Source organism: Eriocheir sinensis, chromosome 32 (assembly GCF_024679095.1).
Source record: "Eriocheir sinensis breed Jianghai 21 chromosome 32, ASM2467909v1, whole genome shotgun sequence".
In the NCBI taxonomy this organism is placed as follows: domain Eukaryota; kingdom Metazoa; phylum Arthropoda; class Malacostraca; order Decapoda; family Varunidae; genus Eriocheir; species Eriocheir sinensis.
In genome coordinates, this window is record NC_066540.1 from 11,016,800 (window position 1) to 11,034,595 (window position 17,796).

Consider the following 17,796-nt stretch of genomic DNA (forward strand, 5'->3'; position numbering starts at 1 on the left):
TTGGTATTGCTCCTCATTTATGTATTTTCTCTCTCCACAGGCCTATAACAAAGAGTCTGTCGCTTTTGTACAAAAACACCTCACAAAGAATGAAGTTCCAACGGATCTATTTGAAGTAAGTAGCAAAATACCATTATTAACACTCATCTCTGTTATCCGCATATGTATATGTAACACAGGATTATCTGCAATAATTATAAATAAGATTGAAAACAATGAACACTAGAAAGTTTTAAATATCTGTATTGATCTATAGTCCAGTTATGGATGTTTTTGCTTTAGAGTTTGAAGGTACATTTTCTTTCATTTATCTTGTTCCCCTAAAAACCTCCAATACAGAGAGCATAGGATGTGGCATTCAACAAGCCTCCATGGAGGCACAGCACAATAACCCTTCTCACCAGCCAGGGCCACCTGTGAACCCCACACACTCAGACCTCTGTCCCAGCTTCCCTCTAGGAAAAATTAATACCCCATACAGTGTACCTTCTTTCATCCCTCCACAGGCCATTTGTGCATCTTCATGGGCATCCCCTCTATCTATATTCATCACTGATACCTTGTCTGTCTCTGGGAACTTTCCCCTCTGATACAATTTCCCCCATCTTCCTCTTATACACTTCACAAAGTCATCTTTATTCATTCTTATCACCTGTCCAAACCATCTCTGATTAGGAAGTCACTTAACCCATTCAACCATTCTTCAGTCCACTCCATCTGCAGTTACACTCATACCAAAACTTAACACTTTCTGACTACTTTATCCAGCCCTTCTTGGCATATCGGATACTTCTCTTATATAAGCTCATTTCCATTTTGCATATATTTGTGATTACTGTTCTACATTTTATGTCCATGTCACTGTTACATATGGCAGAGTTGGGAGGACAATGTTATTTCTTATACTCTTCTTTATTCCCCATGCCTTCACTTGTTCCTCTCACAATTCTCTATCCAATGCACTTATTACTTGTCTCTCCTTTTTGCTCTCATCCCTACCTCCCACTTCATGCCCTCATATCTAAGTAAAAATATCAATCGTGTACTCCATCTTTTCTTCCCCAGCCAAATTTTACACTGTTGTATTTCCTGCCCTAACTAGGTGTTGCTTCACAAAATTAATGGTTTCCTTTCTTGACCTTTCAAATACCATTACTCTTGCCGACATGTACTTTCAGCACTTTTCTTTTGTGCACAGTCTAATTAATCTACCCTTTTCTTCAGCATTCTTTTATTTCCTACCAACCAACACTTTAATCTGCAAATAGGCCTGTCATCAAAGAATGCTCCATTTCATATTCTTAGCCTTGCATCCAAGTCTCCTATGATGGCTTTCGTTTCATTGATACAACCATTCATGTACATACTGAAAATCAATGGTGAGGTCACACATCCACACCCACACCAAAAAAAATTTCAGTTCATTATCTCACACAGAGGCACCTAGGACCCAGTTCCTTCAAATAGTTGCCCTCCCATGCTATGTATTGTCAGTATATCCTATAAACCCTTCCAGTCACTCCAGTCATAAGCCGTCTCAAGGTTCATAAAACTAGCAACCATCTTCCTACCTTTTTTCCAGGTTGGCATCCTTCACCCATTACTCTTTTATTCAAAATGGTATGATAGTTAATAAAAAAAAATTTTTTTGGATAAAAAAGTTTTCCTGGTGGACTCACAGTTCTGTATATAGTACAGTGTAGTGGTGTGGGCTCCTTTGAAACTGTGGGCAAGCAAAGTACAGGAATGCCATATTATTGCTGCTCAAATATGGGTTAGCTTTTTGATATATGAATAGTAATTTAACGTTCCTCAATCCCACTGTTTACATAGGTTGCTTTACTTATTTATTATTCTTTTATGTGCAAACAATGTAAATTTTTCAAACTTCATTTGTTGATTTTTGCCACACTTGTATTCCTTTCAGTGCATTGTTGAGTATGCCTCCATGACTGATTTAGCCATAGCCAACATGTATAATTTTTGGCCTCAGCATTGTGTTGCCAGCTGGCCCTATCCTCATGATTTATGCAGATCGTTGCTGCATACGTATGATGTATAATGCATTTATCATTCCCAGCAACACAATAGTACATGTAAAATACATTATTTAAGTTTAAAATCAACTTCTAATTGTGAAAAAGCTAAATATAAGTTGCTTTTTTAGTAGCAAGATCAGAATCTAGCTCACAGTTTAGACACTTAAGCCATGAACAATATAAGTAATGCCAGAAATCTTCTGTTTTTTCAGGAACTTGGAGTAAATTTTTATCTGAAATACCTTTTCATTTATTAGGGTAGATAGTATAAATACAAATAAAATAGTTATCTCTCTATATATACACGCATTTCTGAATTTAAAGCTACACCTGATAAACTGTGACTGGACTAGGAGTGTAGATCCAACTGAACTCTATAATGCAGTGGTCAACATTCTTGCCTTACAACTGAGAAGTCCTGAGCACGATTCCTGGGTAGAGTCGAGATGGATGGGCAGTCTCTTGCTTCTATTCACCCAGCAATGAATGGGTACTGGGTGTCAATCAGGGGTTGTGTCCTGCCTCTTGGGTGTGTGTGGGTGTGAAGTGAGGTTCGGCCATACCCAAAGAGCTGTCACCAGAGCTCCAGGCACAGTCAGTGAGCACCTGATCAGACCATGGTGAATGACACACACACACACACACACACACACACACACACACACACACACACACACACACACACACACACACACACACACACACACACACTTTTTGGCGCAACTGGTTAGAGGGCTGCGCTGCCAGGCTTCACGGTCTGACAGGGCGGCAGTTTGAGCCCGCTCAGGCCGGATTCTTTCCGTTGATTAGGAGTGGTTACTGTCCCCCCTTGAGCAAGGGGAATGGGGTGTGTGATGTCTGAGGTTCTGGCAGTACCCATAGATTGATGATAAAGAGCACTTAATCATGTCGGGAGGGTACCTGATGGCGATTACGAGTCCAACATGTGACCAGGCCATGGTGAATTACACACGAAAACACACACACACACACACACACACACACACACACACACACACACACACACACACACACACACACACACACACACACACACATTAATTCTCTACCATCTCTTTTCAGCCATACATAGAAGAAATATTTGCACACTTAAGAGGGGATTTATTCAACAAATTCGTTGAAAGGTAAGCTGAGACAGATGAAATATCAGTCAGTCTATCAGGGAGGCATAGAGTGACAGACAAAAGTCAAAGATAATACAGACATAATACAGGATTCATAAGTTTATACATTTTCTAATTTTTTTGTTAAATAAAAAAATGTACTTAAGAGAGAAGAGTTGTGTTGCAAGCTTTTTCATTGATCCAGATGTTATCTTGCTGTACCCTAGGCATTAAACCCTCATTTCAAGGGAATGTCCAAAGGGATTAATCATTGTCTCCTGTCTGTCACTCTATGCCTGCCAGATAGACTGAATGACCTCTCTTCTTTTGTCTGGTTTGGAACATTCTAAATGACACCAGGTTTGTTATGATTTGACAGAATTTGCTTTTCTTCTCTGGTATTGAGTGTACCATGTGTGGATACTTGCTGTTACAGTAAAAGCCCTTTAATTAAATTCCATTGCTTAAAAAATCCTAGTACCTCTAATTCATGATGGCAAAAAATTGTAACCTGATGAAAAGTACCAATAAATAGTCTGAATTTCACCCTGCACTCTAAATACTTGAGTCCATGATGTTATAAGATACTGAAAATATATGAGTTTGAATTTTAGATTGCAAGAATCAATACATTTTGAAATTAAATTATGTATGATCATTTTTAAAATCTGCACAAGTTCATTGACAATTGGTTTGTTTTATTGTTGCCATGATGTCAAGTTATCAAGCCTTGTGAACAACACTTGTGTGAGCTCCATGACTGGTTTTTTTACAAATATTTCACCTCATACAGTTACCATAGGAAATAATAAGTGGACCTGGAAAGATCCTATCGTGCATTATCTGATAACAAATAGACAACCAAAGTAGCATAGTGATGTAAAGTTGGGGCATACACCAAGCTGTGCCCATGTGGCCTCTATGCTCAACACTGTCGCATTGGCTCTAGAATCTGTGGTGCGTGATAACCCATTAATACCTAGGAATTGAATATAAGAATAAGAAGTGGACCTGAGCAGGTTATATTATGTGTAGAACTGATGATACAGGAACAACCAAAATATTAATGACAACTTAGGAATTCAAGAAGGCAAGGCAGACAGAGAATCAAGTGGAGAGATGAAATTATTTGTGTCTGGACAGGATGAAGTATCATGGTAGAGAAGGAAATGGAAGCATTTTGAAAGGCCCTTGTCTTTCACTGGACTGACAAGGGCTGCTGCTGCTGCTATTAATGATAATGACTAAACAAACTACAGACAGTAATGTTTAACGTTGCTCAGTATAGATATGCTGTATACGTATACTATAGTGATTAACCCGGTAGCAGCGACGGGCCAAATTTGTGGCTTTACCGCGTACCAGTGATGGGCCAAATTTTTGGCTTGACATAAACCCCCAAAAATAGAGGATGCATAAACTGATCACAAATGCGTTGATATATATTATATAATGATTTGTTTGTGATGATTTTTTTCATTAATTCGCTTTGAGGAGCGTTTAAGAAACGTGATCCCTGCAGCTACTGGGTTAAGGGTGCCATTCATATGTTTAAAAAAAAACAGTAATCTGAATGGGTTTTCTGTAATTTAGAATAGCAAACTTCTCTCTATATTGTCTGGGGTCTAGTAGATGGGAAGGAATGTGGTGTTGATGGGGTCAGGTGAGGCTGGTGCTTTAATAACACATGGCGATGCAATTGCGGTGGATGAGTCAGCTTCACTTCTATAAGTATTATTAACCCAAAACTTTGGTTGATGCTTTTCTTTAAAGACTGAGTTTTGTAGAGGGCTATGTTGATGCCTTGATCATTGAGAGAAAAGAAATTGCTAAATACCGAAAGAGGAGGGCAAGAAGGGAATAGATTTTTTACTTAAGGTTTCAGTGCATATGCTTATGACAAATTTTATTTTGCATTTTGAGAAAATATACATTGGTACATATCGGTTCATACCTCAATAACAAATTATTAGACTTAACATGGCGAGTTGCATCAGTAGGTCAAATTTCTTTGACTAATGAATATTTTGGGAGCCCCTTTTCCTCAGATCAAGGATAGATTCTTTAGCAGTTTATTTTAAGCCAACATTAATTTGAACTGATGATGCAGCAAATCACATTAATAGCACCCTGTATATTACACTGAATTGGTGGTGGTTCCTTAACAAGTATTGTAACAATGAGCATATCTCAAGCCTGACAGGAAACAACAGAGTAATTTCATTAATTTAAGCAGCCCATATTCATATATCATTGAATTTCCATTCATGGTTCAACAAGTAATTAATGTTTTCTTTTCTCCCTCAGTGATAAATACACCAGATTTTGTCAATGGAAAAACTTGGAACTAAATATTCAGGTGAGTTTATTATTTCTTCTTAAATTATAAATTAATAAGTATGAGAGCTCAATCTTGCATACTTTAAATTATTTAGGAAACTTCCTTAGATTTTTGCATTTTCTACCAAATTGATATGATTATTTGGTAATAACTGTGATGTAAAAGACAGAACATGCTGATGACCAGAGATATTTGACTTTTCCTGGCCTAAATGTTTATTTAATATGACTCTAGTTTGGTTTTAATTTGAAGGAATACCAGGTAGCATTGTAAGTCTGATCTCAATTTTCTTGCCTTGAATTAAGTGTATTTATTAAGCAGTTTCACATGAAGTAATTATAAAAATTTGTAACTGAGAATTTGTCAATATATATATATAGATATAGATATATATATATATATATATATATATATATATATATATATATATATATATATATATATATATATATATATATATATATATATATATAAAACAGCCTCTTTCTGTGTGAACTTATCAACAAGAATCGTTGCAACTCGTGTATTTTCACTACACAATTTTTGTGATCAGTATGACTTGGAACCATTATTGTCTCATTTTCTTTGTAAACTTTAAAGACCAGTAAGTCATGGATCTTGAGCAGTGTGTCAAATTTGGTATGTTAGCTACAATAAGCTTAAAGCAGTTTGTCAGACTTTAAAAGTTTATGTGGGATTTGTTGAATATTTTATCCATTTTCATGAAGGTGAGATAAAACATAATTAAGAATAATTAGAAATGAAGACTAATTCTAATATTATCTGGACCTCTTACTGCTGAGCGTATGGAAAGATCTCCTCTCTGGTCTGTTGGTGTGGTTGCCTCTGGATTTCTACCTCATGATAACCTTCAACCCTTTCATAAAGGACTTTGATGAACAGCACTTTCAGTCTTCCCTTTCAGAGCAATCAGTCGGTTCTCTTTCTTCTATTTTCTTTTATCCTTCCGTCATTTGATGCACCATTTAAAACAAAATACTCTCATACAGTATTTAACAGTCTTCCTCTACCCATTGGATGTTGTTCTTACCTCCAGCCAGGCAGTTTGTTTTCACTGTTAACATAAGAACGCAGGAGTCTACAAGAGGCCGGTAGGCCTGTACGAGGCAGCTCCTTTGACCCTAAGCTCCCGTGTATCTAACCCCACCTAATATCGCTGTCCATGAATTTATCTAGTCTATTTTTGAATGTGACAATTGTATTGGCACTCACCACATGACTGCTAAGCCTATTCCACTCATCCACCACCCTGTTAGTAAACCAATTTTTGCCTATGTCCCTGTTGAATCTGAATTTATCCAGTTTAAACCCATTACTTCGTGTCCTACCCGGTTCTCTTACCAACAAAACCTTATGAATGTCTCCCTTATTAAAGCCCTTCATCCATTTATAAACCTCGATCATGTCTCCACGCACCCTTCGCCTTTCTAGAGAATGCAAGTTTAACTGTTTGAGTCTTTCCTCGTATGGCAAGTTTCTCAACCCCTGAATCATCTTAGTCATCCTCCTCTGCACCGATTCTAACATTTTGATATCCATTCTATAGTAAGGTGACCAGAACTGAACCGCATAGTCAAGATGAGGTCTAACTAATGCTAAATATAGTTTGAGGAAGACTTCGGGGCTTCTGTTACTTACGCTCCTTGAAATAAATCAGGGGACCACTTGTAGCATGGGTTTATTGTATAGTACATTAAACATATTAATTTAGCAAATAAGATAAAAGTGCTACTTATGGTCACAGCAGGTCCCTATGTTGTGGTAAATCACTGAGAATCACCCCAGTGTGATGGAGTTATGCCAGTCCATCTTCTTTGAGAGCAAGTCTGTCACCATACTTTTCTTCCCTCAACCCAGTATTAATCACGCATCAGTGGTGATGCACCCTGGATAAAGCCTCTGGTTATGACTCTGCCACTTAATGTCCCCATGCACTAAATAAGCTTATTCTCACTTTTAACCCAATTCAACTGCAAAAGTTTTTCTCGGGAGATCCCCCTGTAACACAAAAGTCGGCGGAAAATACACTTTGAAAATGAGAAAGTCATAAAAGATGTTTTATAGAAAATTTTCTGGTGCACCCTGCTGTGAAATCCATGAAAATTTATTGACGAAAAGTTGCTCATTTTATCACGATCGAGGCTGTTAAATATAGTTTATAATCTTTGACCCAGAAATTTACTGCCCACAGAGTCAAAGTGTGGTGAAACTTGAAAAATAATTTTGGTAAATTTATTTTTTTCATTCTGGAATGAATCTCATTGAATAAAAGTTGTAGAAAATTATCTGTATAACTCAACTGTGAAATCAGATTATGATTTGGACTCACTGTTTGGCTGGAATTTCAGGATTCCCTCAAAATTCCAACTTTTTACTGGTGCGACGTACAAAAACATTTATTGAAGAAAAGTTGCTCATTTTATCACGATGGAGTCTGAAAAATATAGTTTATAATCTTTGACCCGGAAATTTACTACCTACAGAGAGCCAAAGTTGCAGTGAAACTCAAAAAATAGTTTTTTTAGTTTTTTCATTCTGGAATGAATCTTATTGAATAAAAGTTGTAGAAAATCATCCGTATAACTCAACTGTGAAATCAGATTATTATTTGGAGGGACCGTTTGGCTGGAATTCCATGATTCCCCCAAAAATCCATCTTCCGCTTCCCACTCCTCTGAACAGTCCTGTGAACAAGATATTGGTTCATCTAGAACATCATGTATATCAGTGTAGGCATCAAGACTATGCTCAGCACACACACAACAAGTAGAAACTAAAGGAAGACCGCCGACACAGATCGGCTGAGGGAACATAATCGCTCTGCAGACGCCATGATGCGTAGGTAGGAACTGTAGGGTATTTTAGCACGAAGTGGTGGTAAGGGACAAATGAGGTGCCAGTTAGTCACTTAGCACCGACAGAAACCTAGTTATGCGCGGCCTTCAAATTCCAGATAGCTTCTCGCTCTCCAGCGTTGGCGTCATGCTCGTTGCCCATGTCTGAAAGAATTATATGAGGCCAGCGGCATCAATATCATTAAGGGGTTAAAAAGCTTGCTCAGCATCATATTTCTTCACCTTTTAAAAGTGAAAAAAAAAAAAGGTAAATTATGATCAGGCAGGGTCAGTTGAGTTTTATGGATTTCTCTTTTTTAGAAAGCCACTGTAATAACCAGCTAAATAGAATGAATTAATTCTATGTCATAGATAAGCTGTATTGATAAAACCTTATTTCCCCAGCTGACCATGAATGACTTCAGTGTTCACCGAATCATCGGACGGGGGGGATTTGGGGAAGTATACGGGTGCCGCAAGGCAGACACTGGCAAAATGTATGCCATGAAGTGTCTTGACAAGAAGCGGATCAAGATGAAGCAGGGCGAAACATTAGCGCTGAATGAGCGCATCATGTTGTCACTAGTCAGTACCGGGGTGAGTGTGCTTCAGCGCTGGATGAGTGCTGTTAGGCTGATCGAGTGTGCTCTTTGTAATTTGCAAAGGTTATGCATATTTGAATTGATAACTGCAAAATAATTTTCCCCATTTTAATCCTCATTCTCTTAAGTTTAGCTTTATATAACCCAGAGATAATAACTGTACCTTTACACAAAGGATGCATCAATATTCATCTCCTTTTTAGTAGTATTTCCATTCAGAGCCATTAACAGTTATTCATTTCTTCATATAGACTTTTAATGTATTGCCTAGTAACTTAAGCTGGTTAATCACAACTTTTTAAAATTTTGAAAGTGATTATTTCCTGCTTTATTTCAGGTTGATTGCCCCTTCATTGTATGCATGACATATGCCTTCCACACGCCCGACAAACTATGTTTCATCCTGGACCTTATGAATGGGGGGGACCTGCATTACCATCTTTCACAACACGGGGTTTTCAACGAGCAGGAGATGAGATTCTACGCTGCTGAAGTTATATTAGGTACTGTATCGTTGAAGGGCAATTTTTCTTTTTTATATTTTAGTTTTATCATAAAGTGTAGTAATGCTCTAACACTTATTCTATCTTACTTTACATATTTGGTTTGTCTGTGACAGCCAGGAAATAAAAGAAAAATGAAAAATAAGTATCTCAATCTTTTGACTATACTTTTTAATAATAAGATGTTTGGCTACTGAATCAGTATACCCTTGTTAATTATAAAAGTTATGTTCCTGAAAACCACTGTGGTTGGCAAATCCACAGGTGGTAAATTTTACTTTTATTAGGAAACTGGGTCATAGGAACCCAAGTCAATGGAACCAGGGGTAAAATATATACCTGACTTCTTGTAAGCTTGGGTGTCTAGGTGGCTGGGTTGTAAGATTATGTGAGAACCTGTAAGAATAGGATACTTCAGGATTTGGGAATTGAAAGGGATATTGAAGGGTAGATGGGCCTGGGCTCATATTCAGAATTTGGGACCCTGTATAGGATGATTGGGGCCTGGCTGTGTGCTTCCTACTCTTCAAATGTCATAGCTGTTTTTTGCTTTACATGCCATTACTGAGCACAATGCACAACCATGACCAATTATATAACCTCTCACTTCTCTTGTAAAATAACTCATGAATTGTGTGACTGTTGAGTATACAAACACATCCATCAGAACTGGGTATGTGTAGATTATTTAATTATAATTACCGTATACCTAAATATACCTGACCCTCGATTTCCCAGACTAATAAGGGGGAGCTCCAGTCTGGGAACCTTACAAGTCCAGGAATTGATAATTTCTACATTCTGGGGGTCATTGCCCAATCCTGAATGATTACCATACTCTGTTCAGCAATTAGCAATATTCAGTACCTGCCCTGGACCTTTACCACACTTTTTCCAGCACATTTAAGTAGCTTATTTAAGAAACATTAGCTAAAGTTATTTGAAGATGCATATTACATATCTTCAAAGGATGCAGTATTGGCAAGGGTCATGAAGTGTCTGCCATTTTCTTTTTCAATTCCTGAAGCATAAGCACACCATACTACTGCTAATTATTTACCATACTACTGCTAATTATTTACCATACTACTGCTAATTATTTACCATACTACTGCTAATTATTTACTAATGAATGTTTATTTCTATAAAGATCAGGTAATGAAAATATCAAATGGGTTATAAAAACTGGATCATAATTAGAAGCAGCTGCTCAGCTGATGTTTGTAAACTAGTACACACAGTGTCATCAATGGCAATGCAGTGATCACCAATTTCTTTTTGAGCTTTTTGGTCGGCCAAAAATATTATGCTGCTGTGAATTAGCTACGTGATTGATCCCAGTACATACTGTATTTACATAAAATGTCAGGTCACAGCACAGCTGTTTAACAGCCCAAGACAACAATAAGCAAATATCTCTGGTGCTTATGCAACCACTAGCAGGCGTTGTGGACATTGGCTCAGGAGTGGAATCTGATGTATGACTGCACTTCATTTTGAGACCTGGACTTGGTCAGGCATATGTCTGGCAATGGTCAGACATAGCTGGATCACTGATTTTTGGCTATATGTCCAGCAAATGCCAGCCCCCAGAATTTGTCGAAGAAATTGAACATCTGGGAAATCGAGGGTCGAGTGTGACTACAGCATTTTGTGTGATTATTTTTTATTATGTCAGTGTTAATTGTATTCACATTACTTACATCAACATCACTTTAACTGGAGGAACATTTTGCAGGGCTAGAGCATATGCATCGTCGGTATATTGTCTACAGAGATTTGAAGCCAGCGAACATACTCCTAGATGAGCACGGCCATGTCAGGATATCAGACTTAGGGTTGGCTTGTGACTTTTCAAAAAAGAAGCCACATGCATCAGTGTAAGTATATGATGTTGCTCTGTGATTACCTCTTTATATTTCTTTATAAGTAATGTTAAGAATTTTTCATTCTCTACTTTTACTTGATATAATAGTCATTGGACATAAGTGTCAAATGGTTAACATGTCATTTGCAAAAAACAAGAATGATTTTTAAAGCAGCTGATTTTCTAGTTATTAAGCTTTACCACCATACCTCTTTGAGGTGAGACTTAATTTATGAAGTTATTATGTTAGATAATATTTATTTCTAGAAACTAACTTAGATTTTTCAGCACAGTGCTCACTCACATTTTGCACGTTCTTATTTCATAAAAAATGCACTTGGGGATAGATGGGATTGTGACCAAACAACAGATTTCTTAAAAAGAATATTACTAGTGCCCATCCCAATGCCCAGCTTTTGTCCACTATATTTGCAGACACTAAATCCTCCCCATTTCCTGTTTGCACTACCATACAAAGAGTATTTTTTGTGTGTGGTTTTCAAGTAGAGTGAAGTGTTTTCACCTGACTGCGTGCATGCTTTGTCATACCTGCCTGTAGCCAAGGTAGTGATGAGAAAAGAAAGATATAGTCTTCATCAAGTGTATAGTAGCTACCAAATATTGTGAAGGGTCAGAACTGGTGACTATTTTGTAAACAACCCCTTGCCTCACCACTATAACTTCTGGCATATGTAAAGAGCCTGGCCCTTGTGCTATACATAACATATTGACAAATCAATTTATAATGTATTTTCTGGCATATAATTAAGTTTCAAGAAGTAGGCTCAGACTTAAAAGCCATCTTAAGAACCTGAAACAAAGTCCTAACTATTACTTCCTGTGGTTATGGAGTCCCTAGGGGGATGGAAAGCATTACCAGATATTAATTCTTTAATCTGTTGAAATTATTGACATCAGCATCAGGCACAAGTACTTTTCAAAAAATATCTCCATGAAGGATTAAAAAAGGTTATTCACCCTCTTCAGTGACTTCCACAAGCAGCGTGAAAGTGACTGGTTGTGTTGTTTGCAAAAGGGCATGGTGTAGGGTTGCTGTGTCTGGAGCTGTTCTCATTAGCCCTATAGTACACACTTGGTCAGCTGTTTGAATGAGTCAGAGGCAGTGCACATAAGTAATGTAATGGTGTAGTAACTCTGTACTTGTTTTTTGTATGTTTCACAAGGATATTTACCTTACTAAGTAAGGTAAATATCATCCTCAGACAAAAGAAAGAGGAAGTGACACCCCAATCATTGGCCATAAAACCCACACAAGAAGTTGGTTGAAGATAAAACTTAACCAAAGGCTGTGTTGATAAGCTGGATGTCAGTTGGAAGAGTGGTGAAGGACTTTGGTTACTTTTTTTTTTTTTTTTTTTACAATAAAGGAAGCAGTTCAAGGGAAAAAAAAAAGAAGGAAACAGTAATGAAAAAAAGCCCACTACTAAACTGGAACAACAACTTCCCAATGTGTCCAGATTTTGGATTCATCTTAAACAGTTTGTAAAACTAAATTGAAGCCTGGTACCAGCTTAGTTCATGAACGCCAACTTCAGTTATATGGGCACGTGGCACGCCTCCTGGATGTCGATCCTGCTCACAAGGTTGTTTCTGTACATGACAACCCTGAGTGGAGGAGACCAAGGGGATGCCCACGTAACTCATGGATGGGGCAAGTTGACCGACCTTGCTGGGAGGGACTTGAGAGCCTTCCTGGGTAGACTGTTGTGAGTTTAGGCAGCGAGTGAGTGAGTGAAGTGAAGTGGCCCTGAGCGTATACTCCCCATTAGTTAGTTAGTTAAACTGAGAAGATACCTCTAAGGTCACATTTGATTGGAAATTTAGTGGGTTGTGTTATGCCTTGTTTGTCTATTATGCCAGAAAATATGGTGCAAATAATTTATAGATTAAATTCATTATTATTTGCTAGGACATTCCTAATGGTTCTTCAAAGTCTGGAGACATTAGGGGAAAGGAAGAGGTTATGTTCCTGATGGTCTGAAGAGAGATATTAGCCCAAGACCCTTAAATGGCACTTTCCAGCATAGGGAAAGAGCTCACTTCCTGCCCCTGTTGAGCCTTCTTTCCTGTGTGGTTTCAGAGATTCAGAATGGGATTGAGGTCTGGGCTGATCCCCTATGAAGGGTATCTTGCAATCCTCAGGCCAGGTGATGATGCATATGACAGTATGGTCAAGTCCATCGTTCTGCTATGACACTCTGGCACCTGTGATCTCAGAGGACTCAAGTAGATGGTCACATTAGAGCTTCAGATATATGCTCCATATTATAAGTGAATCAGGGTGTTTAACTGTGGGTTTCAGGTAGAGTGGAGTGAGAGGATCACTGCTTGTACATCAGTACACTGCACTTCCTCAGTTGCAGGTCACAGTACAGGTCACCTCATTTGACCATAATATACCCAGCCAATCCTCATCATCCCAGGTTAGATACTTACTAGCATAGGTGACTACAAGCTTTCTACGCACACAAGACTGGCTTGTGGCTGTTGTAGCCAAGTTTGTGCACCTGTCAAGATGCCATTTGCCCTGACACTCCTCCAATCACCCCACTTCACTCACTTCTCTCACTACCATAGGCCTAACATGACAGGTGGGCTCCACTGCATGTTCACAAAGTTCACAGCACACTTAATAGTCTTCCTGGGGCAATCAGACCTCTGTTTCCAGGTTAGTGCCTCACTACTCTCACCCTTCCTAAACCTTAACAACCATTTTCTAATATATAACTTTGCAGAAATCACTAGTTAAGGAGGTAAATTTTCAACCTACATCATTACCATTTTTATCTCATGTATCTGACAATGGCTGATAGTGATGATGAAGTAATAGTGGATGTTGATGATGTGACCAAGAAAATTAATTGGTTTGACTTTTTGTGATTCATAGAGGAGGAGAGATGGTGGAGGGAGATGCATTGGCACATGGGTTAAGTGTTACCAGCACTCATTTCTCCCACCCACCATATTAAGCAAAGGATGAAGATCGAAGAAATTAGTTTTTATCTAAAAATTAATGAATTTGACATTTTGCTATTTATTGGAGAGGAGTGATGGTGGAGGGAGATGGGTTGGCACAGGGCGGGGCTGAGGGGAGCGGTGCAAGAGGAGGCACTGCTTGGTTACTGGCACTTATTCTCCCACCCACCATAATAAATATTGGATGACGAGGGAAGCTTTTTTTTCATATCTTTTTATTATCTCTTGGTATTTGATTATGAATGATGGAAAAAATGAGGTTTTAAGACACCCCAAAACTGAAAATATGTTGTCTGAGAGCTCTGGTACCAATTAACATTTTTTCTATTGTTTTAATGATTCGTATTTGTCTAATTTGAATTTGGCAAGCTTTCTCAGGCACCAATTAGTCGCCAAATGTGAGACTTCACTGTATTATTATTATTATTATTATTATTATTATTATTATTATTATTATTATTATTATTATCATTGTTATTGTTATTATTATTATGTGGCTGAGTGGTTAGCGAGATGGTGCCATGTTCTGGATGAAGCGCGTTTGTGCCCCGCCAGGTGCCACAAGCTGGGATTTTTTAGTCACCACTGAGTGGCCTAAGACTACCCACATGCTGTCCAGAAGACCACCTATCAACCTGGACTCTAGATTCTCTCTCTTAGAGAGAGGGTCATTGGAGAGCTCCGGGGGGCTGCATGAGCCAAGCAAAATGGCGCTGCTATAAACACTTGCCTGCACCACAGCGGGTGCACCAAGGCCCCACCAAGAAAGCCTACTGGCGCCATAGGCGGAAATGATATAAAAAAAAAAGTAATCATATAGAAGAAATTAGTTTTGAACCTTAAGTATGGGAATAGCTATGTAATTTTTCCTTGAAGATATAATGATGGTATAATTCAGGCATTGCGACTGCTGGTAGGTAACCACTCCCATTACCAAACATTAAAACTCACACATTGCATATTGCCACTGTAACATTTTTGTAGTTTTAATTAGAGACTTTAAAAGGTGAAGAATATTAGTCATCAAGCACATGTTACCTGTAAGAAACATGAACAGTATTTCCAATTCTACAGTTATCTCAAACAGCAATTGCTTTTCACTTTCAAGCAGTTTTGACAATGTGAAAAGCTAAATCATCTAGGAAGCTGTTTTGGGCATCTCCAGTCAGTAGTTAGTTACCTTGCTTCTGAGCTTGGCTTATGATGACTTGGAAGACATACTTTGTGTGATTTAGTCCTCATTAACCTGTCCGCTGTGATTGGAATGAATTTGGCTTTCACTGGTAGCCTGATAACATATAGTCCCATGTCTTTTTCTGAGTCTGTGGTGGATAGTGGAGTGTTTCCCATGTGGTATTGGTATGCTGGATATCCCTTCCCGAGGTGCAGGACTTTATATTGTTCTTTGTTGAATTGTAGCAGCCACTTTTTGATCCATTCCTGTAGCTTGGTGATATCTTCTTGTAGGAAATCTGCAGCCAAGGGGTTAAATGTGTAAATATGAGACTTTGGAAGTGTTAACCATTTAGATGAAAATGGTAAATTGTCATTCTCCACCCCATGTGAATATAATCTTGGGAACTTAACAGTAGAATGAATCAGGATAATTTCAGTCTTTCTTCTGTAGTACAACACTAGTGGGTAGATAGTTTGATCTGTTGGGTGCTGCATTCCAGGACTTAAACTTCATGAGACTTTTACTTGGCTTTCTAATAATATGACCTTTCTTTTGGGGCACTGGTAGTCAGCCCCAGCATGTGCTAACACAAGCACATTTTTATACTGATATTTCTTGATATTTATGCTACTCTTGCTTTGAAGTTAGAGTAAGCTGAGTTGAAACAGCTTTAACCCTTTCATTGCGCGTGGTGCGGGATGTGAGTATCCCCTCAGGTGCAGTCGGGCAGCCAAATCGGGGGTCTCTTTTAACCTCTGTATCTCAAAAACTATTCATCACAGCTAAAAACCAAAAACACCATTGGGAAGAGGAGGCCCATATCTATAAGAGTCGGTTATGTATGCCTCTCCTGTGAACGTACATTCACATTCAGTGAGTGTTGAATGTGAACACTTACGTCAGTGTGTGTGTGATGATCAGCCACTTTGAGGCAGCTGCAGACATCTCTCCTTGAGGTTCTGGCAAGGTTGTATTGCCAACTGCAATATTTTTTTTTTTTTTCGTCTACGCCTATAGCGCCGGTAGGCTTGCTTGAGAGGCCTGGATGGTGTTCAGCCCCAGCCCATCATGGCGCAGGCAAGTGTTTATAGTGGTGCCATCTTCTCTTGGCTCATGCTGCCCCCCGGAAACCCGGAACTTGTTCTTGATTCACTTGGACAGTTTCCTCTAGAGTGCGGGTTGATGGGTGGTCTTCAGGACAGCATGTGGGTAGTTTTAAGCCACTCGGCAGTGACTGAAAAATCTGAGGTGGTGGCATGGGGATTCGAACTCGTGTCGTCCATCATGTGGTGAATGTGGGTCCAGCACGCTACCACTCAGCCACCGCCTACCCATTTACAACTATTTGGTCAAAGAATCATTCAGCTGATAGGTGAAGCTATGTAAAAATGCCGCTTTAGTATAGTGGACAAGAATATCCACCAGTTACTCGTCCGTAGATTTTCCGCGCTGGGCTGATATGATTTTCCACCAGATTTAGTGAAGAACCCACTCAAATGACAATCCTATGTTGTGAGAAATAGTGTTGGAACACTCCCATACGTGGGAGATTTGAGTGCAGCTGGAGCTCGCAGCGAGCGTTTAGCACCACCAGCAAATACTCGCTGCGAGCGTTTAGCAATGAAAGGGTTAAAATGAATTTCAGCCACTCAATGAGCAAAAAATAATCAGCTGGTATAAGTGTGTTAGCCTGCCTTTACCATGTACATGTTCTGACCATGCATTGCTTTTTCTCCTATTGAATATGGTTTACTTTTTCTCCAGAAGAGAAGTTCAGGTTTCATGTCTGTATATGAAATAAGAATTTTAGGGCTGTGTTAGTACATAAGGCGACACAAGTGTAACCAGTATAGTCGGGTGCCTGTGTGTGTGTATTTACCTAGTTGTATTTACCTAGTTGTAATTTTACAGGGCCTGGGCTTACGCTCGTGTGGTCCTGTCTCCGTATCTATAATTATCCAACTTTTCCTTGTGTGTGTGTGTGTATGTGTGTGTGTGTGTGTGTGTGTATTTACCTAGTTGTATTTACCTAGTTGTAGTTTTACAGGGCCTGGTCTTTACGCTATCAGGTCGGTATGTTAGGGGAATGCAATGCAATGCAATGCAATGAAGGGGTTAATCCAATGAACTATCAGAGCAGTGAGTTCATGCATGTGTGCATAATTCACCAGGGCCCGTGAGAGGGGGGTGAAGCTGGTATCTACACCAGGGGTCTCAAGAAAGGGCCCCTCCTCAGGGGGCTCAAATTCTAAAATCCCAGCTGGCCCCCCTGGGATGGGCCCACTTCGCCG

At 38.9% G+C, this 17,796-nt stretch overlaps 1 protein-coding gene across 1 annotated transcript in view; it reads left to right on the forward strand.

Moving 5' to 3' along the window:
* The window catches only part of LOC127006428 (G protein-coupled receptor kinase 1-like), a 102,390-nt gene that overhangs the window by 55,670 nt on the left and 28,924 nt on the right, over positions 1-17,796 (forward strand). The window contains exons 5-10 of the mRNA XM_050876380.1: positions 41-115; positions 3,123-3,184; positions 5,471-5,522; positions 8,765-8,956; positions 9,299-9,464; positions 11,203-11,344. Coding sequence (XP_050732337.1) covers positions 41-115; positions 3,123-3,184; positions 5,471-5,522; positions 8,765-8,956; positions 9,299-9,464; positions 11,203-11,344 — 689 coding nt within the window. The remainder of the gene's footprint in view (positions 1-40; positions 116-3,122; positions 3,185-5,470; positions 5,523-8,764; positions 8,957-9,298; positions 9,465-11,202; positions 11,345-17,796) is intronic.